This window comes from Zootoca vivipara, chromosome Z, assembly GCF_963506605.1.
Source record: "Zootoca vivipara chromosome Z, rZooViv1.1, whole genome shotgun sequence".
In the NCBI taxonomy this organism is placed as follows: domain Eukaryota; kingdom Metazoa; phylum Chordata; class Lepidosauria; order Squamata; family Lacertidae; genus Zootoca; species Zootoca vivipara.
The window spans coordinates 46,529,784-46,556,118 of record NC_083294.1 but is presented as its reverse complement, the minus strand read 5'-3'; the positions used below and the strand labels follow the sequence as shown (position 1 = coordinate 46,556,118).

General features: G+C 45.7%; 1 protein-coding gene across 3 annotated transcripts in view; it reads left to right on the top strand.

The window, feature by feature from the left end:
- The window catches only part of DOCK11 (dedicator of cytokinesis 11), a 169,585-nt gene that overhangs the window by 123,298 nt on the left and 19,952 nt on the right, over positions 1-26,335 (top strand). For all 3 annotated transcript variants that reach the window (XM_060270271.1, XM_060270269.1, XM_060270268.1), the window contains 15 exons: positions 23-98; positions 490-602; positions 2,399-2,510; positions 3,822-3,888; positions 6,234-6,281; positions 7,270-7,412; positions 7,944-8,059; positions 9,624-9,761; positions 10,534-10,716; positions 11,771-11,884; positions 15,119-15,334; positions 15,441-15,498; positions 21,092-21,198; positions 21,658-21,780; positions 25,730-25,843. In XM_060270271.1, coding sequence (XP_060126254.1) covers positions 23-98; positions 490-602; positions 2,399-2,510; positions 3,822-3,888; positions 6,234-6,281; positions 7,270-7,412; positions 7,944-8,059; positions 9,624-9,761; positions 10,534-10,716; positions 11,771-11,884; positions 15,119-15,334; positions 15,441-15,498; positions 21,092-21,198; positions 21,658-21,780; positions 25,730-25,843 — 1,728 coding nt within the window. The remainder of the gene's footprint in view (positions 1-22; positions 99-489; positions 603-2,398; positions 2,511-3,821; positions 3,889-6,233; positions 6,282-7,269; positions 7,413-7,943; positions 8,060-9,623; positions 9,762-10,533; positions 10,717-11,770; positions 11,885-15,118; positions 15,335-15,440; positions 15,499-21,091; positions 21,199-21,657; positions 21,781-25,729; positions 25,844-26,335) is intronic.

Sequence of the window (26,335 nt, the reverse complement as noted above, 5' to 3'; positions counted from 1 at the left end):
CTTCTTTTCATTTCCCCACCAGGCATCCAGAGATGAGTTTATGGGCAATTTCACATTGCCTTCCAACAGGTCAAGCCTAAGTGTCGACAAAGATTCACGTAAGCAAGAGGGTACCGGTCTGTGGCAGTCATCCTGGGGATATAGAATTACATTTTTGTCCACCAGAGGAGGCTCCTGAGCTGGGAAAAGGAACTAGTGTGCATTGCTGTAGATACGAGCATTGGCTTCCAGATCTCAAATCCCACTTCTGCTGTACACCCAGTGAATGGTCTTGAACAGCTGAAGTACTCGGCCATGCTTGGTCAGTGGCCACAGAACACTGAGTGCTTGCAAGGGGATTGACCACGTGCCCAGAGAACGGGCCACTTCACAGCTGTGTAATGTGGACTTTTTCCAACTCAGAAAGAAGCTTGTTTCATTTTTGGACCAAGCTGGGACGAAGCACCGCCCTTCATACTGACTTGCAACCATCTTCTCCTCTCTTTACAGTTTATGGCATGGCTCTCCAGAATGGGCTTGCCCTGAATAGGGAAGACTCCCAAGGATCCCTCTGCAGTGAAGGGGCAGCTGGCTCTCCGGAGCAATGCAGCACCAGCGAAAATGTAATGCCAATATTCCAGAACTATTTTAAGTAAACACGGAGGAGCTCAGGCTGCAGGCTTTTCCCAGCATTGATAGAGCAATGCTGTGAATAGCTTCACCTGTTTAATTTCTGCATGCTGTTAAAGGTGCAGAAGGGGGACCAGTAGAAAATGTGAGAGTAGGGGTGCAGGGAGAAGTGTCTCCATCTAGAGCTGGTTCCTATTACTATTATTATTATTATTATTATTATTATTATTATTATTATTAACAACATTCCTGCATTGTAGCAGGTCGAACTAGATGATTCTCGGGGTTACTTCCAACTCTATAAGTCTATGATTAATCATCATCTATTTATTAATCTCCTTCTAAACCACCATTATAAAGATGATTTACACATGATGATTAAAGGTAAAGGTAAAGGGACCCCTGACCATTAGGTCCAGTCGTGACCGACTCTGGGGTTGCGGTGCTCATCTCGCGTTATTGGCCGAGGGAGCCAGCATACAGCTTCCGGGTCATGTGGCCAGCATGACAAAGCCGCTTCTGGCAAACCAGAGCAGCACACGGAAATGCCGTTTACCTTCCCGCTTTGAGCGGTACCTATTTATCTACTTGCATTTTGACGTGCTTTCAAACTGCTAGGTTGGCAGGAGCTGGGACCGAGCAACAGGAGCTCACGCCGTCACAGGGATTCGAACCGCCGACCTTCTGATCAGCAAGCTCTAGGCTCTGTGTTTTAACCCACATGATTATTATAAACAGATAAAAACACAAAAACAGCAAGTGCATTTAAAACAAGGCTAAAACCCTAACGAGTGGACACTCATGGCAAAGACTCAGTTATCCATCTCGGAAAGCCTGTCAGAACAGAACCACCTTCAGTTGCTCCCCTAAAGTGCAGATAGTGGATGTCTGTTGTATCTCAGGAATAATGCTATTCTGCAGAACAGGGCCAGCCACACTGCCCCCCTGCTCTGAGTTACTGAGTTACATCTGTTGTGAACCTTGGTTCCACCTACCATTCTCTGCTCTGCCCTTCACCCCTCCAGGCCCAATTGGGGACCAGCCACCATAGCTGTGGAGAATTCAGACAGTGGCTTCTTCTTCTTCTGCAGTGGCTCTTGAGATTTGTAAACAACACTGCTTCCTACCCTCCAGATCTGTTGCTCTGGAGCAGAGCTCCATGTTGAGCTGCAATTCTTCTATTTTCCTTTTGTGCAATGCAGCTGCTGTCTGAAGGTTGAAGGGGAAGCATGTCATGAGGGGATGAGAGGGGCTTATCCCTCCTCTCCCCCTCAGCTAGGCATTACCAGAGCAGTGTCGGGGTCAGCCCTTATCAGGACTGGCTGGGGCCTGAATTGAGAGCTAGAGGGAATGTTCTCCATGGCAGTGTCTCTGAGGCCACTTGGTGGAGCTTCAGCCAGAGCTGAAAGGCCCCAGGTGGGAGCCTGAGGGGAGCCTAGGCACACCCAAGGGCCCTCTCTGTAGAATGACAGGCCCCTTGTGTTTATACCAGGCCTGGCCAGTCCACTGGCTCCATATTGTCCTCCAAACAATCACAGGGGCCCATGTTGTCATGCTTGTCCCCATACCTGCCTGAAAAAAGGGGTTTGAGCCTTGAATGCACACCACCCCAAGTAGCTCACTAGACTAGGACTCTGCCTCAGCCTTTGAGTCCATTTCAAGCCCTAAAATCTCAACAATGTGACAGATCAGTGTGGCTAGTCTTCTGGGACTTCATTACTAACAACCCTTTTCTTTTCTTTCTTTCTGTATTTCTTGTTCCAATTTTGGCATGTGATGATTAAAACAGATGCGGAGAAGTTCTACGCGCAGCAGCATCTCCCAGTTTGGGCGGCTGGACCAGTACGAGATCCGGAGCCTCCTGATCTGCTACCTTTACATCATTAAAATGGTTTCTGAAGGTCAGTTGCTCTGCTGTGTCCAAGAAGGGTATCTTGCCCTTTCCCAGTGTCACTACCACACAGGTGGGCCACTTAGTGGTTTTTCTGCCTGTTGCAGCAAATGTAATATGCTGTGCTGGGTGGTTATTAATTGTATTCAATTGCTTCTTTTATTTATTGCATTGTATTTTATTGCATTACAGTTTGAATTCCATAAAATTCAAGGCATAATACAATAAAACACAATGAAATTTTAAAATAACTTAAAATGCATTTTAAAAATCAGTATGAATATTTAATGCAGATACACTGCAGACTACATGAATAAGCTCATTGATCACTGGTAGTCCATGAGTCCATGGACCACCGTTTGGGAACCCCTCCTCTAAGCCAAACCATGAGTTAACTCAGCGCAACAGCAGTAGGACAGGAAGAAGAGCAAAGTGACCGTGATCTACTTTCCCGGGATCCATACATTTGCTCATTAGAGTTTAAAGTCAATACAGGGCTCTAATATGTGAGTTGGCTGAAAAGTAACATCAAAGGTGACTCCTGGTTTTCGCTAGGCAAAGAACTCAGATTGCAGTTTTGACCAGAAAATTTAATAAAGCTCAAAGCAGTTAAAGTCACAACAAGCTAAGCAGGCTAAGATGCCCCCCAGAAGTTGACCTCCCCCCCAGAATTCCTGTCATAAGGGAGCAGGGCAACCACAGCATTGGTGTAGCAAGCAAGTGAGAAGCGCCTTTGCACTAGCCAAGCAGATCAGAACCCCTTCTAGTGGGTTGGGCCTGGGACGTGTCTCTGCACTGGTGTCTCCATGTCCTGGACAACGGGGAGAGAAATGGCAGCTGCTTGAAGTCTGTCTTGTCTTCTGACTTGCCCTCTGCAGATGGAGACTCACTGAGAGGAGCACCCAGCAGGGGAGGGAGTTATAGAGGCAAGAAAGGAACATGAGGCAACGTTGGACCAGGCTTCTCTTCAGACACCCCGCTGGGTCCCCCTCCCAGGGTCCAAGTCAATGCTTGTGGCATCCTTTCATGGAAGCTCAGAGGTCCAACAGACCAGACACATTCTGTCCCCACCCTGCTTGTTCCCTCCCCCAGATCATTGGGCTTGAGCTCCTCCTCCAATCCAACTAGCCTCACTAAGATGTCCCCATGGGGCTCATGAGTATTGAAGGCCTTACTCCTCTGGCTCATGCAGGGGTGTGTTGGTCACAACCCTCCACCACTCATGATAATTTTCATTTCATGGAGGGCTCCCAGTAATTGCTACTGTGGCCTGGGAGGGAGGGCACCAGATGCCTTGAGCTGTGTTTCCTTTCTGTTTCAGATACCTTGTTATCTTACTGGAACAAAATATCCCCCCAGGAACTTATGAACGTCCTCGTTCTCCTAGAGTAAGTTTTTATTTATTCATTGTCTGAGAGTCTTCATCTTAAAAAGAAAGGTCATTGGGGGCGAGAAAGTTGATATTTCCAAGTGGAAGAATTCCACCCAGACTACAAATCTCTGGGCTTCCACTGGGAAATCAATGACTTGTTGTGTCATCCCCAGTCTGGAAATCAGAGGTCTAAGTTCAGCAGTACACATGGGAGGGGGCATCAACCGATAACAGGAATAACGATGGATCAGTCTCAAATACCCCCTTATTGGGAGAGGAGGAGGGGGAGGGCTGTGGTGAGGCAGCTACAGGCATATTTAGATGACACAGATTATTGAGATCTTCTCCCATCTGAGCTCAGGCCTGTGCCCAGGACTGAGTTGACCTTGGATAGATGTCCTTTACAGGGGGGGGGGAGGACTTTGCTCCTGCTTCTCTGTGGCTTTCGATACCACTGGCCATTGTATCCTCCTGGAGAGCTCCATTGAATGGAAGCTGGCGCAACTGTAATACAGTGGTTTAAGCCCTTCCTACAGGACCGAATCCACAGAGTAGCATTGGGAGAGGACTTTTTGGCCCCATGACAGTTTTGTTGTGGGGTGCCTCAGGGCACTATTTTATCCTCACTGCTATTTAATATCTACATGAAGCCACTGGGAGGGGTTGTTATGAGTGTTGGGGCAGGGAGACACTCAGGTCTATTTCTCCATAATGTTTGAATCAGGAGAGCTGTCCAGACAGCTAGTAGTTACACATGCCTTACCGTATTTCTTTTTAGTTACCATTGATTCTAATAATCTTTTGAATATTTTTCATACCTGTTTTTCAACGGCTTTTTATTGATAATTTCAACGTTTTATTTTACACTGTTTTAAGCCATGTCAAGGTGGTTGTTTTTACAGTCAAGTGGTTTGTAAATTTTGTTAAATAAATGTTTTTTTAAAAGCAACACTGAAAAGCAGTTGTGGGAGGCTACAAATTTAGCAAAGGCACAGCAAGGGGGAAGGGAGGAAGGATCTGCTGACAACCTCTCCCTGCTGTTTGCCTGCTCAAAATCCACCTGCCAGCTTCTTCTTTTCTTGCCCTTAGGGGAAGTGATGCAGGGTCTATGTATTGTTTGCAACTTCATTTAGGCAAGCTTCATTCCTGGATGCATTCATGAAAACTTGGTCCTATTCTGTGGCCTTCAGAGGTCAATGTAAATTGGACTGTGGAAATCTGGCTCTATGTGTGTTTAGCTTCTCCTGTTCTCGTGCTGTGTTTCTTTTTTTAAAAAAAGCAACAACAGTAGTATGGAATTGATATTTTAAAGGGTTTAAAACTATATTTCCTTGTTGTGTTTTGCTATGTATTTTTATAAGCAGTGTTGTAAAAATACCTTTCTTAAAAAGTAGGTTGTAAGTATGTTACATACAACAATAAATTAATTGGCAGGTAGAAAGGGGGGAGCGCTAAGCACCCTCCCCTGCTGAGGTTTCAGCTTTCCATCACCTGGGAAACTGCTCAGGTAGCCTCCTGGATATCCTCTAGTGGTGCCTTTGGAAATGGGTGCAGAAAGAAGGAAAGTGCCCTAGTTAGGGAAGTGGGAGAAATTTGATTCAGTTCACATATAAAAGCGAATTTACTTAATTTCCTCTTTCTGAAACAATACATGCAAACAGAAATGCAGCTGTCCTTTAAAATCTGCTGCAATGTTTGCAACGTAGTTCTACAGCCAAATAATGTGTACAAAAATGCACCTACTGGGGTAAAATGTGCATAAAACTGCATATATTAAATTGCATTATATTAGGGGAAATTGCATTAAACGTGTATGTTAAGAGCGATCAGCACTAAAATGATGGTGAATTTTTATGTGGGCCTTTTTTAAAAAAATCATGAACTGTTGTGGAAATGTGGGGAACTGAACTTAAGACTGGGAAAAATAGGTACCGGTACTGCGAAAACAAAGATTGACAGAATTGTCCATTCCTAATTCTAATAAATGAAAATTAAAAGAGAGCAGAATGGAGGAAATAGAAGAGTGTCCTAATCAACCAGAATGAAGTGCCTTGGCCTCTTTGCAATAAATGTTCATGTGTATTGTGTATACATACAATATATATATATATATATATATATATATATATATATATATATATATATATATATTCTCTCTTGGCCTTAGGGAGAGCATGTACAATTTTCAGTTCCCTCCAGATAGGGCTGGGGAAATCCTGGAGTGCTGCTGCCAGTAGATAATACCAAGCCAAATAGATCAATGGTCTGACTCAGAGCAGGTGGGGAGCAAGCATATCATCCTTCCTTTAAGTTTGCTTCTTGCACATGACATTTACATGGATTTTTTTCTCCTCTCTCTAGAGTGTGTTTATTTCACTTCAAATATGTGGGGAAGAGAAACATTGCAAGGTATGATTTGAGTGATAATCCGCAGTCGGGGAAGTGAACCATTTCTCCCCTCCCTTCCCTCCCACAACCAGCACTTCCTCCCCCCACCATTGTCACTGGGGGGTTGTATTGGCATTTGTGGTTAAGAAAGTGATGGGGAGAGGCACTAAAATGTGTAGGATTCATGACTGATTAATATAACCTCTCTGCAAACAAATTGGGGGAATTGCTCAATAAAGTGAAGGGTACTCACAAGGTTTGGCCCGGCCTCTGAGCACTCTCTGCGGACAATCCTGCTTCTCTTGAATGCAAGAATTTTCATCTGGAACTGACACAAAGGCCAGGCTTATTATTGGGGGTCAGTCCTTGCTCTGCATGGAAGATGTCTTGAGTTTGACTCCCAGACAAGCCCACGTATGAGAGGGGAGGAGGGCAAAAGGAGGCCATGCTTTTCCAGGATGGCGTGTGACCCTGCTTAGGGGTCATCCTGCACAGCTTAGAGAGCGGTCAGGGAAGAGGAAGACCCTCAGCACAGGGCAGCTAAGGCATCCAGCAAGTGGGCAAGCAGTCTGTTGTGCTCCAGGGAACACTCTCAGCAGCTGGGGTCTCAGCAAAAGACTTGCCCCATAAGAGGGAGACCTCATATATTGCAGCCCCTTAGAGCACCCCCTATCTAGCCCCAAATGCTAGTCATAAAGGAGCTCCACTGGTTGCTTACTCAGAAGCTACACATTGACTCTGGGTCCATAAGCAAATGCTGCTCCATTGCATTTCAGCCCAGACCTTTTGGTACTGGCATTCTCAAGGACTGGCACCACCTGCTCCTCTGACAGCTCCAAGGGTTGTCCAGCAGGTCTCTCCCCATGTGCTCACCTCCCAGGGTTCCACAACACTGGTTCACTTACTGCCTGCTACTCAAGGGTGTGCCTGGTTTGTCCTCTGGGGACTTCGTGTTTGGCACCAGGTAGGCATGACATAATGCAGCAAAAATCCCTCTCTCCTTTCTCAGGGTCAACAGTGCTTGGCTGTCAAAGCACATGGGCGCAGACCGGAAATCCCAGACTATGCCAGCCCTCCGCAGCAGAGCTGGGGCCATCCAAACCCGTCTCCAACACTTAAGCAGCCTGGACAGCTCCTTCACCCTTAACCACAGTAGGTGTTGAGAAGATGCTGAGGGGCAAGCAGTGTGGCCACTAGCTGGACTGCGGCATCATTCCTGGAAGGTTCTGGGAGCTTCTGTGGCTGCTATGTGCATCACAGGAAAGAGGGGGCCCTGAATTTCCACCACATGTTTGGCTGCATCTTAGCTGAGCTACAGTTCCCAACACCCTTAACAAAGGCCCCCTGCCTTAGACTATTTGTGTGTTTGAGAAACAACAGGGCAAATGCACCTAGGAGACTCAGCCTCTAGCCTCTGACCTCCGTGTTACAGTTGGCAGCCCAAGTCAGGACCTTGAGTCATCTGTGGATGTGCTGGGACTTGAACCCAGTTCCCACACATAGTAGCTCCAAGACATTCTCCTTTCAAACCACCAATAGCCCTTGCCAAAGCTCTCCAGAAAGCCTGTATTTAAACCCTGCCTGCAAATCTATTTCTGCTGTCTTCTGGATTTGCGCAATGAAAGGCTGGAGAGCAACACTTGTCAATGCCACTTTCAGCATCCTGCTTTTCCTTCTTCGCAGGTGCTGGCACGTCAGAGGCGGACATTGTGCACCAGGCTTTGCTGGAGGGCAACACGGCGACGGAGGTTGCTCTCACTGTCCTGGACACCATTTCATTCTTCTCCCATTGCTTCAAGGTAAGTGTTGGGCTCTGTGCTGGCCACCCCTACTCTTGCTGCTGGGCATGCTTCTGGCGTTGTTTTAGGAAGAGCCTGTTGCTTGGATGAGGCCAAAGAGGGGCACATCTTGCCATCACTCTGTTGGCACAGGAATGTCTTGCCTTCCATCCTTCCGTGTTACTATCTTTTAGCATGATGCACAGAGACCATGCTGTCAGAAAGACTTCCTGTCCTCACTGAGGCTTCCTGTGGTGATAGAACGGTGTCTGATTGCCTTCTATATATCCGCCTATAGCGGAGAAAGTGGGCTTGCCAACCAACAGTGCCCTGTGCAACTGGAGCATCCGCTCCCACCAGGGGTGTTTAATAGTTCCCTTTGATTTTTTTTTCTTTTTAATGTGCTTTTTATTGAGCAGAAGAACAAGTGGTGCTTGTCTGGCATTCCTTTGCAATTAGCCAAGGAGTCTAATGCCCTTATGAAAATGGATAAAACAAGAGAGGAAGGTTTAATTTGTTAACTAGCGATGACTTATTGGAGTGCAGGTGGCAAGGGTCTTGTGTTCCTTGTTCAGGGCAGGTCAAGAGCGCCAAAGGGGGTCTGTCCGGCCCAGCCTCCTGTTCTCACAGTGGCCACAAAGGTGCCACATTGAGAGGCCCACAAGCAGAACCTGAGAGCAAGAGCAGGACTGACTCTCCCCTCTTGCAGCTTCCAGCAGCTGCTGCTCAATAAGCATTACTGCCACCACCCATGGAGGCAGAGCATGGCCATCATGGCTAATAGCTATTGATAGCCTTATCTCCCATGGATTTGTGCAACCCTCTTTTAAAACTATTCAAGTTGGTAGCTATCATTACATTTGGTGAGAATGAATTCTGTTCATGCGAAGAAGGTATTTCTTTCATCTATCCCAAATCTTCTAACGTTCAGCTTATTTGGATGTCCATGAGTTCTGCGTAACGAGAGGGGGAGGAAAAACCTCTCTCTATCCAATTTCTCCATTTTATACACCTGGATCATGTCCCCCACCCACCCACCAGTTTTACTAGCCATTTCTCCAGACAACAAAGCCACTCCTTAATCATTTTGGTTGCCCATTTCCTCAGCCTTCTCTAGTTCTCCAGTATATTTTTTGAGGTCCAGCGACTTTCTTCCCAAGTCGTTGTTACAAGTGGCATCTGCACAGCTTTCTTCTGACCTATTAGAAACCCATGGAGTCCGCTGCTCTGGGTCCTCTAACCAAACCCTTGCCAGCCTTCTAAAAGTGGCACCAGTTTTATTTTGGTGAGAATTGGTGGCCAGTCTAGTATGCTTATACTGCTGTTCAGATTTTAAGTTACATTTTTGTGATGTAGCAGTACCACCTTGGTTCCAGAAAATGCTGCCCCCCCCCCAAAAGATGATATTTTCTGTTACCATTTGTGGCCCCTACTTTGTGTAACTCATTCAGCCCTAATTTGGTGCAGGCATTCAGAGATGTGTTATTTGCCTGCTCAGTCAGGGGCAAGTGCCATAAACTGTTTTCTGGAAACATGTGCTTGCTGTGTCAGCCCACCAAATTGAACCCTCACCCTTCTTTTCCAGAACCAGCTTTTAAGCAACGATGGGCACAACCCACTGATGAAAAAGGTGTTCGATATTCATCTTGCCTTCCTCAAAAATGGGCAGTCAGAAGCAGCCCTTAAGCACATCTTTGCCTCTCTGCGAGCTTTCATCAACAAGGTAGGTGAAGGAGAGTGATGTGATTCTTGATGGTTGTTATTTATATTATTTATGGACTGCTTCCCAAGAGATATCCTGAAGCATTTCACTAGATAGATGTGAATTAGCCTCTGTTTATCACAGCTGATACATCAGCTTTGTGGAGGGGTTCCTATTTCACTCCTGCATTGAGAATTTTTGACCTATAAAGCCTTAAACAGCTCAGGACACCAATACCTCAAGGACCACCTCACCCCATATGAACCTCCCCAGACCCTGAGATCATCATATGAGGCCCTTCTTTGTGTGCCACCTCCACAAGATGTTCAGAGGGAGCCAACAGGGTCTTTTCTGCAGTGGCTCCCCATTTCTGGAATGCCTCCCCAAGGAGGCTTGCCTGGCAACATCCTTGCATATCTTTAGGCACCTGGCAAAAAAAAAACCCTTTTATTTTCCACCAGGCCATTGGCTTTTAGCTATCTGTGGCTTCCATCAGTGAGTGGGATGGTTTAGTCCTGCCCTTTAAAACTATGAACAAATTTCGGGGTTTTCTTTATGAAGGTTTTAGTGCTGTTCATTTACTGTTGTTAAGCTGCTTTGAGCTACTTTTGTCTAAAAATAAAAAGTGATTAATCAGTCTAATTCATTAAAAATATCTTATAACTACTTCTACCATGATGGCCACACGATCAACTGAAACTTGTCATGCTTTTTAAGAAGGGAACATTGTTCTTCTTGCTGCCCCCACCTTTGCCCTGCCTTTAACCTCTGCCTGACCCTCCACCCCATCCAGTTCCCCTCGGCCTTCTTCAAGGGGAGAGTCAACATGTGTGCCACCTTCTGCTACGAGGTCCTTAAGTGCTGCACGTCCAAGCTCAGCTCGACCCGTAATGAGGCCTCTGCCCTCCTCTACCTCCTCATGAGAAATAACTTTGAGTTCACTAAGCGGAAAACCTTTCTAAGAACCCACCTCCAGGTTAGTGAAAGGGGAAGTCTTGGCAGGGGGTGGGGGTGGGTTGAGGGGGCAAAGGCAGGCGAGCTGAGCTGAAAGCAGGATCTTTGCATGCAAAGAGCTCAGCTCCCTTGCAGGTTTGTTTATGCGACTTTTATGTTAACTGTTTCACTCCCTCAGTGGCACGTGGAGGTTTCATATACAGTATATTTCCCTTGTGTGTGGTGAGTTCGTCAAAAAACGAAAAGGCAGGGTATGAAATAGGTTCATGTGAACTATTTTAATGCAATTTAAACACATGAATCATTCTGCTATTCTTGTAAAATAAATCTCCAGACTAAAAAGTTGTGAATGTCCTAGAAGGGTGTTTTGGGAGTGGGCATTATTCCATTCCCTCCGAGGAATTCTGAGCAACGTTCATCATTTGACAGGCCCCTCCCGCCTTTGATGCTCACAGAAACACTGCTAGGTAGGCTCAGAGAGAGTGATGGCACAAGCCCACCCAGAACTTTATGTCTGAGTGGGGATTTGAGGCCAGGTCTTCTCCTCCCTAATCCAGAACTCTAGCCAGTACATCACGCTGACTCCCAGCTGCACAAGGCAGCATTTTTGCAGTGTCCCTTGATCAGAAGGAGGCCAGTGCAAAATGATGATACATCCAGAGGTAATAATAAGCAGCCTTCTCCAAGAGCAGGTGTATCGCTGCCACCGCCACCGCCCCCCCCCCCGCCCCCCGCATCTGGAATTATTCATGCTTGAAACAGAAACCCAGTTGAACCATCTGTCTTACCAAGCACAAATTGGAAGGAGCTTATCTCAGAGCATCATCCCGTGCAGGGCTGCAGTGGGCACCCTCCCCTGTGTGAGCAGCCAGTTTGCTCACAGGAGGTTCTCATTTAAGTGGTTATTCTCTTGCAATGCTCAGTTTAGGGACTACCATCCTGGGGGAAACTTGTGTGTGTGTGTGTGTGTGTGTGTGTGTGTGTGTGTGTGTGTGCAAAATTGGCATTCCTTTGATTTCCAGTGGGTTTTCCAACCTGTATAAGTTTGAAAACAAAGCCTTCTGCTTCTTCAATAGATCATTATTGCGGTGAGCCAGCTGATAGCTGATGTGGCACTTAGCGGAGGGTCGAGGTTCCAGGAATCACTCTCAATTATCAATAACTTTGCCAACAGTGACCGGCCAGTGAAGGTAAGTTTGATGCAACGAATCAAAAAGAAGAGGGAGGTGAGGCCAATAGGAAAATAAAAAGCTATATTCCAAATCAGACAAGTGGCCTATTAAGTTCCATACCATGACTGGCAGCAGCTCTCCAGGGTTTCAGGCAGGGGACATTCCCAACCCTACCTGGGAATGCATTGGGACTGAACCCAGGACCTTCTGCATGCAAAGCAGAAGCATATTTTTCCTGCTTATGAATGGTTGGAAAGGACCTCAGCTGAAGTCCAGGGCATGAAGGAACAGATCCAGGAGTACAAGTCCAGCAAAGTATGGGACAGGGTTGTAATGGGTGAGGGGGGTAACAGTGGCACAGGAAACTCACCCCCCTGAGTGACAGCCTTGCATGCATTTGCCTCTGCAACAAAACATCCTGAGGATACCTTCTCAAGGTCTACTTTCTTTGGACTCATTTCTAATGGCACTGCAAAATATAACATCTGGACCTTCATCTAGAACTGAGCCATAACTTTTCCTTTTTCCTTTTTCTTTTTGCTGGAAAGTTGTGGCTCAGGGTTGGGGGTATGGACAGATTCATGAAACCTACGACCACATCTCACCTTGTTTATTCCCACAACCGCATGTGTCATGCCACCAATTGATGACATCGGTCATATTATTTTGTTGGGGAGGGGAGGTGTCCCTAGTTGCTGACAGGCATCATTTTCTTCATTGCCACCAACATCACACAATACTTCAGAGTGGGGGTGGGAAGCACTGCCTTCACTCTGAGTTGGCTTTGTGACAATTCTGTTTAGCCATGAAGCCAAATCAGAGTGAGGGCTAAGGTTTTTGGTCTGGAGTGATGGGCAAGAATGACACTGATTACCAACCACCAGCAGCATATCAGCTGCAAGTAAGTTCACTCCACAATTCACCCGTTTATGCCTCCCTGGAAGTGCCATGATAAAATAAGGAGTTATCTCCATTGTTGGTGGCAATGTAAGATAATTCAAGAATTTTGGAATAAAATATATGAGAAATTGAAAAGGATGTTAAAAATAACATTTGAGGGAAAAAACCAGAATTATTCTTATTAAGTACTAGCTGGCCCTGCACGCGTTGCTGTGCGCTAGTCTGTGAAATGGAGGGTAATAGCCCCCCTTCAGATACCCCTGAGCCTCAGAGTCCCCCTGAGTCGAGACGAGATACTGTGGAGAGGGCAGGTTTCATCCCTGTGTCCCCCCCTGTTCTGACCCATTACGTATCCCTGCCCTCTATTGCCCCCCCTTACCTCCACTTGGCCTAGTCTGGAATGGGTGCCTTGGTGGCTTCAGTTGCTTGGTTGATGATGTCATTTGGTTTGTGGGTGTGGCTTAGATTTCACAGGAAGGGAGGGGGTGGAGGAGGGTACTACGCCACTTGAGGGTGCTGTTTGACTTGGTGGAAAACCAGGTCTACACCTGCCCAGGTGTGTGATTTGAGGGATTTTTGCCCCCAACAACGCTCGGGGAGTGGCCTGGATCGTTGTGTCAAAATTTCAGGACGATCGGTCAAGCGGTTACGGAGAAAAGTGTAGAACGCAGTTTCACAATTTTTACATTTATATATATATAGATGATCCCTGATAATGTGCCCAAAGATAGAAGGAATATTTTACTATATGCGGGAGCAGCAGCGCGGATGCTCATTGCCCAAAAATGGAAGGGGGAAGAGATACCAACAGTGCAGGATTGGCAAGTAAAAATAATAGAATTTATGAATTTAGCTAAAATGACTGCAGCTATAAGGAATATCCCCAAACAAAAAATTCAAAACTAGTGGAAATTGGTAGAGGACTACCTGAAGAAAGAAGGTATTAAAACTGACTTGGTGATTTGCTTCAATTAAGTAACGTATAAAGAGAGATATTTGTTAGATAAAAGAAGATTTTAATTAAAGGAATTTAAGAAAGCGAGTTAAGAGGGAAGAAACTTAGAGGAAGCGATATGTGAACAATTGAAAGTATTTTTTAAAAGTTCTTTTCCTTTCTTTTCCTTTTTTCCTTTTTTCGAAATTTCGTTTTATTTTGATCATTCATTTCCATGTTCTGTTTTTGGTATTTTCATATCTATTTATGTTTTTCCTATGTTTTGTAAATCCTTTGTTTCTGTTATATTTCTGTTATATTTTGTAATGTTTTAAAGAATCGAAATAAAGATCTTTTTAAAGAGAGAGAGAGAGAGAGAGAGAGAGAGAGAGAGAGAGAAACTCTTCTGGAAGTCGGAAGATCTCTTGTTTGGGGCAGCAATGCTCCCAAATACCAGTCACTGGAATCAGCAGAAGGGGAGAAGGCACTTGTGCTTGAATCCTGCCATTGGCCTGATCCAGCAGGCTCTTCTTATGTCTTATCTGACCCTTATGTCTTATCTAATTTGCTTGTGCAAAGCTTATGCAGCAGCTAATTAGGGAGGGGTGCCGTACCTCTGTGCTAGAGCATCTGATTTGCGTGCAGAAGATTCCAGGTTCAATCCTTGATGACATCTCCAAGTAGGGATGTGAGAGACTTCTGCCTGAAACCCTGGAATGCTGCTGCCAGTCTGTGCAGATGATACTGAGCTAGTTGGATCCAGGGTCTGACTCAGCATGAAGCAGCTTCCTATATTCTTAGACCATGCACTTTAATGAGCACTAGTTCTTAATGGTTAATGGGACGATTATGACCACAAGTATTCATTGTGCATTCATCCTGATCTGCTTGTGGGGAGTTTACACATCTTCCTGTTAGAAATTAATTTAGCTCAAGCTTTAATATAATAGAATTGTAGAGTTGGAAGCAACCCCGAGTCCTCTAGTTTAACCCCCTGCAATGCAGGAATCTCAGCTAAAGCATCCATGGCAGATGGCCATCCAACCTCTGCTTAAGAACCTCCAAGGAAGGAGAATCCACAACCTCACAAAGGAGACTGTTCTTTGTATTTCCCCTTCACTTTCCAAACTGCAAGTCTCTGTGTTTTGGGTTTTTTTAAAGTAAGTATGCTGTGCTTGGGAGCCATTCATCCATTTCAAATGCACAAACAAAAGTTAATAAGAGCCTCTGCTGTGTCTGTCCTTTGGCTCATCTAGTGCAGCATCTAATTTTCACAGTGGCCAACCAGAAGTTCCAGAATGTGCTTGAATCCCACAAACACAGTAAAAAGGCACGCACGCATGCACACGCGTGCTCACACACACACACACCAGGCTTCACATCTGCCTTCACCCTGATTCTTGCCTTTTTCATGTCAGTCGACATCTTTTCCGTCCGAAGTGAAAGACCTGACCAAGAGGATCCGGACAGTGCTGATGGCCACAGCTCAGATGAAGGAGCATGAGAAAGACCCCGAGATGCTGATTGACCTGCAATACAGTTTAGCTAAGTCCTATGCCAGCACACCAGAGCTGAGGAAGACCTGGCTAGACAGCATGGCCAAGATCCACTTCAAGAACGGAGATTTCTCTGAGGTAATTCATTGCTTTGGCTGGCCCTGGGCTGCCTGGGTGAGGCATGTGGGGCTGGGGCTGGGGCTGGGGGTTATTCATGGCACTGAATTCTGCCTTTGTTTTGCAGGCAGCCATGTGTTACATTCACATTGCGGCTTTGGTGGCAGAGTTCCTTCATCGAAAAAGTAAGTGTTTCTGAATAAGTTTCAGGTGTGCAGAATGTTGGAAGGTTTGTTTCGTGTTGCAGGGCAATTGCAGTTGCGTTGTGGAGTGGGGGCTTGTTTCTGCAGTTCTTGCATCACCTTGAAGCTGGCACACCATCCTGTGTTTTCTTTGTTTCGTAACGGATTGCTTTTGGCTTCCGCTGGCTTCGAGCCAGAGTCATTCCCACTATGGAGTAAGTTAGAGCCCAGGGGGATCTGGAACTGCCTGAGGAAGGAAGCAAAGTGGCAGCAGAGGCTGAGCTGAACCCTGGGTTATGACACTGTAGGTACATCGTCTTATAGACTGGGTAGCCATCCATCAGGGATTGTTTGATCCCTGCATGGCAGGGGGTTGGACTACGGTAGGTGTGTCCCTTCCAACTCTACAATTGTATTCTTCTATCCTCCACCCCTAACCTTACAGGGCTGCAGCACCAGCCCCTCGGTGGTAGAAATTCAGCAATTTAGCAACATGCCAGAGTGGAACAAGCTGCATTCCTCCTCCTTCCGGTCTACACTCCAGCATTGGCCCAGTTTCCAGAGGGTCAAGAAGGAGGATGGCAGCCAGAAGGGTGTGCCTTCAGGTCCATTCGTACCCCATTTCAAAGAGAATAGTGTAGAACAGGCATCCCCAAACTGCGGCCCTCCAGATGTTTTGGCCTACAACTCCCATGATCCCTAGCTAACAGGAGCAGTGGTCAGGGATGATGGGAATTGTAGTCCAAAACATCTGGAGGGCCGAAGTTTGGGGATGCCTGGTGTAGAACATGGGTAGGCAAACTAAGGCCCGCAGGCCGGATCAGGCCCAATTGCCTTCTGGATCTTCTTGAGCGGCCGCCATTTTAAGCAGCCTCTCTCTGGAGGCCTTTCATGCGCCGCTCATCATCCCTCCGCCGCTGCAGCCAGCCCCTGCTGCTCACAAGACACAGGTAAACAGCCACCAGGGCTCGTAGTGCTCTTGTATCACCCCCCCTCAAAAAAATATATAGTGTAGATCAAGGTCAGTTGCGGCACTCGGGAAAGCTGGGTTGCATGAGGTCAGATTAAGAAAGATAACTTTACTGTGGGGTGGTTTGGTTTTATAACAGGCATCCCCAAACTTCGGCCCTCCAGATGTTTTGGACTATAATTCCCATCTTCCCCGACTACTGGTCCTGTTAGCTAGGGATCATGGGAGTTGTAGGCCAAAACATCTGGAGGGCCACAGTTGGGGGTGCCGGTTTTATAATATTTACTAATATTGAAAAGCATGTCCAATCCCCCATACATTAAGGTTTGGTTGACATAGGCTCTGTTCTGCTTTGTATCTTAAATAGTAAAATATTACTGGATTTCTATGTATAAATTTTGTGACTTATTTAAAACCTACCTGCTCCGAAAGAAATGACCAACAAAGTTATCTGCCTGGTGGATATGTTTTGGATATGGTTATACACTGCAGTGGTTTCAGTTTATTGGAATGACTTTGTTTTTGTCTCTCTCTTTGGGGCCTTTTAGTTATTAATCAATGGGTGCAATTCTTGCATTGTGTATGTTTGTTTCATGGAAGGGCATAAGATCATTTCTTCAGCTGTATTTTTCTTTTCTTTTTGTGCTTATCAACATAAATTTTAACAAGGAATTTTGTAAAAGAAAGAAAGAATATTGTTGAACTGGGCAGCCATAGCACTTAGGATTGCACTTTCCTTAAGCAAATAGCTGCCACAAATTCAATGTCCAGACTCCTCTGGAAGAAGAAGAAGAGTACTAGTTTGGATTTGATATCCCGCTTTATCACTACCCAAAGGAGTCTCAAAGCGGCTAACATTCTCCTTTCCCTTCCTCCCCCACAACAAACACCCTGTGAGGTGGGTGGGGCTGAGAGACTTCAGAGAAGTGTGACTAGCCCAAGGTCACCCAGCAGCTGCATGTGGAGGAGCGGGGAAGCAAACCTGGTTCACCAGATTATGAGTTTACCGCTCTTAACCACTACACCACAGGGGCAGCAAGGGCTTCTGCAAGGAGATTAGTCAGTGTTGGCTATTTAATAAACATTCTTTTTGGCTATTTGTGGGAAGTTTATATCATGTTGCATCAAAGCAAATGTTACCCCACACTTTTTAGTGCATTTTCCTTCCACTTTGTTGCAAAAAAGAATAGAACCAAACAGATAGAAGGGACCACAAGGATCATCTAGTCCAACTCTCTACAATGTAGGAATCTTTTGCCCAACATGGGGCTTGAACCCATAGCTCTGAGATTAAGTGTCCCATGCTCTACCGACTGAGCTATCCCTCAGGAAAAAGACTGTGCCAAAACTTTCTCTCCAGTGTGCTAATTTTCTACATGAAGGTGAAATGAGCTTTTTTAAAAAAAAATATTGGGGGAAGAAGGAGCGGAACCACTGCATAACAGTGCCCCCAGCTCCTAGCTCCTCCAGACAGTCCAGAAGGATGTTATCGTCGCTGGTGTCAAAAGCCGCTGAGAGATCCAGCAGGACTAGGAAACAGCTTTCACCTTTGTCCCTAGCTCGCCAGAGATCACCGACCAGCGCAACCAAGGCAGTTTCCCTGGAAGGGATTTTGATTGGAAGGGTCCAAATGGTCTGCATCTTCCAGGCATGCTTGGAGTTGTTCAGCAACATAGTGGGTGGTACTGAGTTAGGTTTTCCTCAGAGTAGACCCACTGAAATTAATTAAGTTAGGTTCATTAATTTCAATGGGTCTACACTGAAGGAAAGTGAGTTGACTAAGACCCAGTACTTTTTGCAAAATGTACATGATATTTCTGTCATCACCTGATGCCTTCACTTTGTGAATACAGTTCTCTGTCCTCACACACACTTGTATTGGAAAAATGCATAAGTATGTGCCATTTGTTTATTCTTAAAAAGAGAAGTGGGAGCTTTGCCAACCTTGTTGTGGATTTGGATTAGAATAAGGAACAAACAAATGTGGTTTGCGGTTCATTGCTGCACTGGATTAAAATGGACTTTTCAGGGACCATTCCACCTCGCAATGTCAGAAATTAAATTCATGACTGTTGTACTTCATAGAAGGCAAACAATGGTTTCTGCCAAACTGAACCTAACTCTTTAGTCCAGGACAAAATGACCTGGGCGGTTGAGGAGAAAGCAGTTCCCGCCTTTCCCCTCCTTTCTTGGCGCCATGGTGTTTGAAAAGTCCTGCACGAGCGCTGAGCCAATCTCCATCGGTTCGGGGGGGGGGAGTTTGGGCGGGGCATCAGCCTGTTTCTCTTGGAAGCGTGGGGGATAGGGACACACTGTTCTCCCTTCCTGTTTCTCTTTATTCCTACAGTCAGTGTTGCTTTGCTCAGCTCATCCATGTCTTTGGCCCGGGGCCCCCTGGAGAGTTCACCCTTCACTTCTGCGTGAAGCCCCATGTAAAACATGGATTGAACAGGTTCTGACGTTAAGTCCCATCTCAGCTTGTGCACTAACATGGCAAATCTGGACCAGTAGCTGCGGACTGACATCGAGCCTTGTTTTAGAGTAAACAGTTCCTCCTTTGTCACATCCGCTTGCGCTTCACTGGAAAGCATTACATCCATTGCTTGGTTGAACTCTCTGAGATTATCTAGCGCTGTACTTTGGGATGCAATGAGGGGTCTGGTCCATTCCCTGGCGGCCCCCTCTAAGTGGTCGATAATGAACGCTACCCTCTGCTTGTCATTTTTGAATTCCCCCTCCTGCAACTTCAGGGCGTACCGTGTTTCCCCTTTTTTAATACGTAGTCATAATACGTAGTCATAATACGTAGCCATGGCAGGGTTTTTATACATTCGCGAAATATAAGACATGCCCCGAAAATAAGACGTACCTTGTTGCGACTGACGCCAGCAGGAGCCCTCCTGCCAGAACACTGTGAGCCGCATGGCCCGAGGCAGAGCGGCGGCCGGAGGCCCGCTGGTCCTTCTGCAGCGGCGGGCGGCGGCGGGAGCCCTGCTGGCTTCAGCAGCCCCTAGCGATGGCGAGGGGGGCATTGCCAGCCTGCCACTGGGTGAAGCAGCCCCGCCCCACCCCCTGCAGAGTTTCCGGAGCCAGATCCCTCGGCAGGATCACTTCCCGCCCCCACTGCTTAAGAGGAGCTGCCGGTGGAGCGCAGGGAGCCTGGAGGGGTGGCGAGGAGGGCAACCTGTCCATCTGCCCGCCTCCCTCTTAACTGTTGTAACTTGGCAAAGAGGTTTCCCACCTCATCATCCCTGCAGGCAGCCAGCCACTTTAGAGGGGAGGAGGGCGAGGAAGTGGGGAGTGGGGAGTTCATTAATGTTTGGAGAGTCAGCTCGGGAAGGGGACGAACGAAGGGAAGGCTTTAAAAGCGTCACGAACGGGGAGATATTCCATTTGGAAGAGGAATTCGTCCTCTTGCTTTTTTCCCAGCAAGGAATCCCAATGCAACGGCTTGAGTATCTCCTCTTTTACATTGCAATCTGCGCCAGATTTGTAACCTATAGGGCTCCAGCGCCGGCACCCAGAGCTGATCTATCCATAAACAGTTCTTGCTTCACAAAACCCAAGTCTTGCAGTGCCATTAAAAAAAAAAGACATCCCCTGAAAATAAGACACCATGTGTTTTTTTGAGGAAAAAAGCTTTAAGATGGTGTCTTTAAAAGGGGGAAATACGGTAATTGACTTCCGTCTTGAACCCCAAGTACTTCTGCGGGTCCCCACGGAACTTAGTGACTAGGGCCAGTATCTTCTTTCCAAAGGCTCCTCTGGAGGGTGCCTGGTGAGATGGTAATCACTTAATTCCTGAGACAATGGGAAGTTTTTTCCATTTTCTCCCTCCTTGCAGAGAAACATTTGGTCAGTTTGGGAGTTTAAATGGTTTCAGGACTGTCTTCCTGTGCTGCTTCAGACATGTGGTTTATATATTTATGTATGTGTTGGCTTTGTACATTTATGAACATTTATTATATATCTAAGACCTTATAATTCTTATAACACCCCAAAATGGAAAGTGAACAAGGTCCTTGTCAAGAGAATTGGCAACTTAAGATGTTAGAATATTCAGAACTTACAGGCTTAACACACAAAACAAGAGAGCAAAAAGAATGTATAATTAAAGAAGAGTGGAAAATATTTATTGAATATATGGAAAATTATTGTACACAGCTGAAAATGCTGGCAGAATGAAGATAAACTCAATTATAAATTAAGATAAATTCAAAAGAGTAAACAATATTGGACTGAAAAGTGGGGAATTGATTTGAATGGTTATAGTAAAATATGCAGGAATGTATAATATGTAATATGAACCATGGAAGGAGAAGAAGGGAAGTCATTGGATATTTTAAAGTTTGTAAAATGTTTATTTTGAAATGTAGAAAAAGAGATTTTTGCAGGATTTCATATGGTTGTAAATTGTACTTCATTTTTCCTGGCCTGTAAACTGCTTTAAGTAAATAAATGAAATAATGAGCAAATCATGCACGAGGCAGCTAGATTCCATGCCCTGCAATGCAAACACAGAAACAGCAGTCAGTGCTAGTGATGTCAGGGGCAGGTAAAATGTGAGATGCATAATCTCCATGTGGTTTGTTCCCTTCCCACTGATCTCTCTCCTTCTGACTGTAGAACTATTTCCAGCCGGATGCTCATCTTTCAAGAAAATTACACCCAATATTGATGAAGAGGGAGCGATGAGAGAAGATGCAGGGATGATAGACGTTCATTACAGTGAAGTAAGGAGGCTAATGCACACTGAGAGCAGAGCATGTGTGCAGTTTCCATCAAGACTCCAGCATGTGGGAGATTTATATTCGTCGTCCTAGTCAGAGCTCCCCCTGCCCCGCCCCCGCCTCCAGTGATAATTGTAAGATTGGAGGGAGGCTTGTTATTGGGAGGGAAAGGTTAAGGTTCACAAACACACCACACATTTACTGTGGTCTCAGTGAAAATTGCCATCATCTGCCTGCTATTTTTATAATAGGGGGGGAACTGATGTGCTCTGTGGTGATCACACTATTTGAATAACATCTGGCTGTGCTCTTAGGATGGAACTGGTCCAAACAGTCACCTGACCTTGTTCTGCATTTTCTGCTGTGTTGATTTCTATCCCTTCAGAAAAAGCACCATGATCCCAGCAACTTCCCTTGTTTAATCTTTTTTAAAAATAAAATAAAATAAAATTCTGCCTTCAGGAGGTCCTGGTAGAGCTATTGGAGCAGTGTGTTGATGGCTTGTGGAAAGCAGAGCGTTATGAAACCATCTCGGAGATTTCGAAGCTGATCATTCCAATCTATGAGAAACGACGCGAGTTTGAGGTACTGGCTCACAACACAATACTATATGCACATCCGTTGAGAAGTAAGCGCCATTAAATTCAGTGGAAATTTGCCTCAGGTCAGTGGAGAGCCTTCCCCAATCATGTGCCCACCAGATGTTTGATGGGCTGCAGTTCCCATTCGCTCTGGCCGTTGGCCACAGAGGCTGTTGCTGGGGTTGGAGGGAGTGGTCCCCTTGGAACATCTGGACAGCACCAGGAGGGAAGGCATGGAATCCAAATCAACCTTTCATTTGAGCATCCTCCATATAGGGGATGGCCACCCAAACTGTGACTTAAGGCTCATATCTAACTTCATGGGGACTGGGAAGCTTAACATGTGACAGCAGCCCTGCTGCATCCTGGGAGCTGTGCCATGTGGGGAGAAGAGTTCCTGGCCAAGCAGAGTGTACCCCATCCCTGGGTTTAGACCCTACTGCAGTCACCAGATGAAATAGATATTTTATCCCAGCTGCCTTTCATCAAATAGCCTAAAAATTCCCTTAGTGCCTCCTGACATCTCTCAAGGAAGTACAGAACTTGGCACTAGACATCGCATGGTATGTTAAAGGAGATTCCAAGGTTTTAAATTAAGATTTAAAAGTTCATTAAAAAGATAAAAAATAGTTCTTAGGAAAAAGGTTAAGATGCAAGAAACCTTAAAGGTAAGGGTAAAGGGACCCCTGACTATTAGGTCCAGTCGTGGCCGACTCTGGGGCTGTGGCGCTCATCTCGCGTTATTGGCCGAGGGAGCCGGCATACAGCTTCCAGGTCATGTGGTCAGCATGACAAAGCTGTTCCTGGCAAACCAGAGCAGCACACGGAAATGCTGTTTACCTTCCTGCTGTAGCGGTACCTATTTATCTTCTTGCACTTTGACGTGCTTTCGAACTGCTAGGTTGGCAGGAGCTGGGACCGAGCAACGAGAGCTCACCCCGTTGTGGGGATTTGAACTGCCGACCTTCTGATCGGCAAGCCCTAGGTCTGCGCCACCTGCGTCCCTCAGTGTTCTATCTAAGGAATCCTAAATTAGGGTTTCACTTCTCCTTTATCCTTAGAACAACGTATCTTTTCCTCCATATCATACTGAGATTCACCTTAATCTGAATCCCAAATTAAGTTCCTGACTAATTATAGCCCAGAGATCTCTTGGAATCTAAAGACTTAGATCTTTATTGCAATACACATGCATAAATTGTAATGCCCATCAACTTGATTTTCTAGAAGGGCAAAGCTGTGAGTCAGCAAACAACTCAACCCCATAATCCACCCCAAAAAAATTTTTAAAAATGGTAAAGGTAAAAGGTAAATCACCCCTGGATGGTTAAATCCAGTCAAAGGTGACTATGGGGTGCAGCCAGCATCCACAGATAGCTTTCTGAGTCATATGGCCAGCATGACTAAACCGCTTCTGGCGCAACCAAACACCATGATGGAAACCAGAGTGCATAGAAACGCTGTTAGCCTTCCCACCACAGTGGTACCTATTTATCCACTCACAGTGGTTGGCTTTCAAACTGCTAGGTTGGCAGGAGCTGGGACAGAGCAACGGGAGCTCACCCCAATGCGCAGATTCAAACTGCCAAACTTCTGATGGACAAGCCCAAGCGGCTCAGTGATTTAGACTACAGTGCCACATGCTCCCTTATGCTCATTAACATATGCTCATTAACATAATCTCAATCAGGGACAGCCACACAGTTTGTTAGGAGCAACATCAACAACAGCAAAATAAAAAATCACTATGTACTGAGCAAGCTTTCAGGTCTTCAAGACCTGATCTTCAGGCTCAGTAATAACAACACTTAACATTTGTGCCGTGCTTCCAACTGCAAAAAGCACTTCAAATGCATTATCTTGTAATCCTCACAACAACCCTGTAAGTCAGGCTTCCTCAAACTCAGCCCTCCAGATGTTTTGAGACTACAATTCCCATCATCTCTGACCACTGGTCCTGTTAGCTAGGGATCATGGGAGTTGTAGGCCAAAAACATCTGGAGGGCCAAGTTTGAGGAAGCCTGCTATAAGTGGTACTGTGCCCCCTATTACAAAGTAAGGATGAGGGAGATTGTGGGTAAGAAAGGCAGCATGCCCAAGGCTACCCGATGAGTACGTGGCAGAGGTGAAATCTGAACTAAGGGGGGGGGAATCAAAGAAGTTCAAATTTTGGCAGGGTGTTGTGCTCAGCTTGTAGGCTTGCCTTTACAATGAAGAGTGCAGAAGAAGAGCCCTTCTGGATCAGACCAGTGGCATATCTAGTCCAGCATCCTGGTAGCCAACCGGATCCCTGTGGGAAACCAGCAATCAGGACCGAGTGCAAGAGTATCTGATACTCAGAGGCACAAAGGCCTCTGACAGTGAAGGGAGAGCTTAGCCTAGCTACTATGGCTAGTAGCTGTTCATAGCCCATTCCTCCATGAATTTGTCTGGTCCTCTTTTATAGCCATCCCAATAGGTGGCCATCCCTGTGGTAGCTGTGTGAAGGCTTTCCTTTGAATTGTTCAGCTTGAATGGAGGTCCACAAATTCTAGGCTTTCAGGCTGAGAAAGTCTTGGCTAGGTGCTACGGCTCTCCAGGTACACTCCTAAGATTCTGTGATAAAGAAGGATTGACATCTCTCTCTGTTTTTGAAAGCATAAGGCTTGGCTCTTACCCAGATGTGTTCCTCGCCATAAATGAAGCATGCACATTCCTGATTAAACAAGAGAGCATGTTAAGACTGCAACAGATTGCAGGCATGTTTTTCACTACACCTCTCCATCAACAATATATCTCCCTCCCTACATTCTCTTTTTTATTTTGCCCTCTAGAACTCGCTGCTTTATAATATTCAGCTGCTTGCCACCTTTATTTGGGTGTCATTTTCTTAATGAACCTCTCTGTGTCTTTAAGATCAATTCAGAGACAAAAACGAGAAGCTGTAGCAACAACACAAAAAAGAATTAGCAGTGAATGATTGTTCTTTTCTTTTAAAAAATAAAAATAAATGACTTTTCTTGAAATATTTTTTAACAACAACAAACAAGACACATATAACATAACTCGATTATAAATTTAATTCCAGTGCTGCTTGGGGGTTCACAAAAAAGGAAAGTTCCAAACAATCATGGAGAAGATGTAGAAACAGCAATATGAAAGGCCCACAGAGATAATTTATGAAATTTAATTTATAGGTCAAAATGTTTAGGTATAATACCTGTCCATATAGGGCAATGAAAATCTGGGGGAAGGGCTGTTCCCTGTTGTCACAAAACAAATTCAGCAAACAAATCCAGACATTCTAAAAACAATTATAATTGAAAACATCTCAAACCAATTAAAGCTTAAAAGATCCTAGAAGCTGTTGAAGTTAAAAGCATTCTTCCATCCGATGATCTTAGGGTTGCCATGTATGTTATTATTCAGCCTCCACATATCTAAGTAAACAGGGATGTATTCAAAATCCTCCTGAAAGTTACTAATGATGGTGACAGGTCTACCTCACTAGGGAGGGCATTCCACAACTGTAGAACCACCACAGAAAAGGCCCTGTCATGGATCAGTGCCTACTGGGCAGTCCCTAGTGTCCAAGAATGATAAAATCAATGCTGGAGGCCAAATGCTCCAGCGTTTGGGTGAGGGTGTTCAGGGGTAAACAGCCGAGCAATTGCTTCAGGGCTTTGTGCGGTGTGTACCTTCGTGCATTCTTCCCCATTTGTCAAACAACTGGGAGAAAGGTAAAATCCCGAGCTCTGCTCATGATGCAGAAACAGCCCCATCTCTGAGCCAGTGGTGCACAGCCATCCTTACTTAACTCTCCAGTGTATCACAAGTAAATCTTCATTGGCAAAGCACAGCTCCTTGGGTTGGTGCTCAGCCCCACATCAGAGTTTGCAGGTGGTGATAAGTAGGCTTTGAGCTTCAGCAGGGCTTGAACTATTTGGCCAATCTTGTTTTTGCTTCATCTCCAGAAACTTACACAAGTGTACAGAACACTTCACGGTGCTTATACTAAAATCCTGGAAGTGATGCAGACTAAAAAAAGGCTGCTGGGCACTTATTTCCGAGTTGCTTTTTATGGACAGGTAAGTGTCTCAGTCACTTGGGGAGTCGCTCAGTGGCGGAGGAGGATCTGCTTTGGTTGCAGAAGTTCCCAGGTCCAATCCCCAACCACATCTCCACATAGGGCTTGCTGCTGGAGAGCTGCTGCCGGTCAATGCAGAGATGGACCCTTGGTCTGACTAGTATAAAACAGCTGCCTCCTATGTTCCTCAGACTGACACCTGACGTGATCAGCACCAAAAGCCTTGATCTTGAGTGGCCTTTGCAAACTAGTCTTTCCCCCCTCTGTTTTAGAAATTACAAAAATTGTTTTTTTAGAAATTACCTTGCTGTCCACAGGCACAGGTGAGTGGTGTAGCTATGCTTGCCAAAGGAAATTAAAACCTGCATTCCGAATGAAAAATTTACATCTGGACCAGCTGCTTTCTATAACCTTTATAAATTATGCAGATTGGGGAAATTTGCACCACTTTTGCACTCTTTTGTTTTCTGCTTTGCATAATTTATTCTGGTTT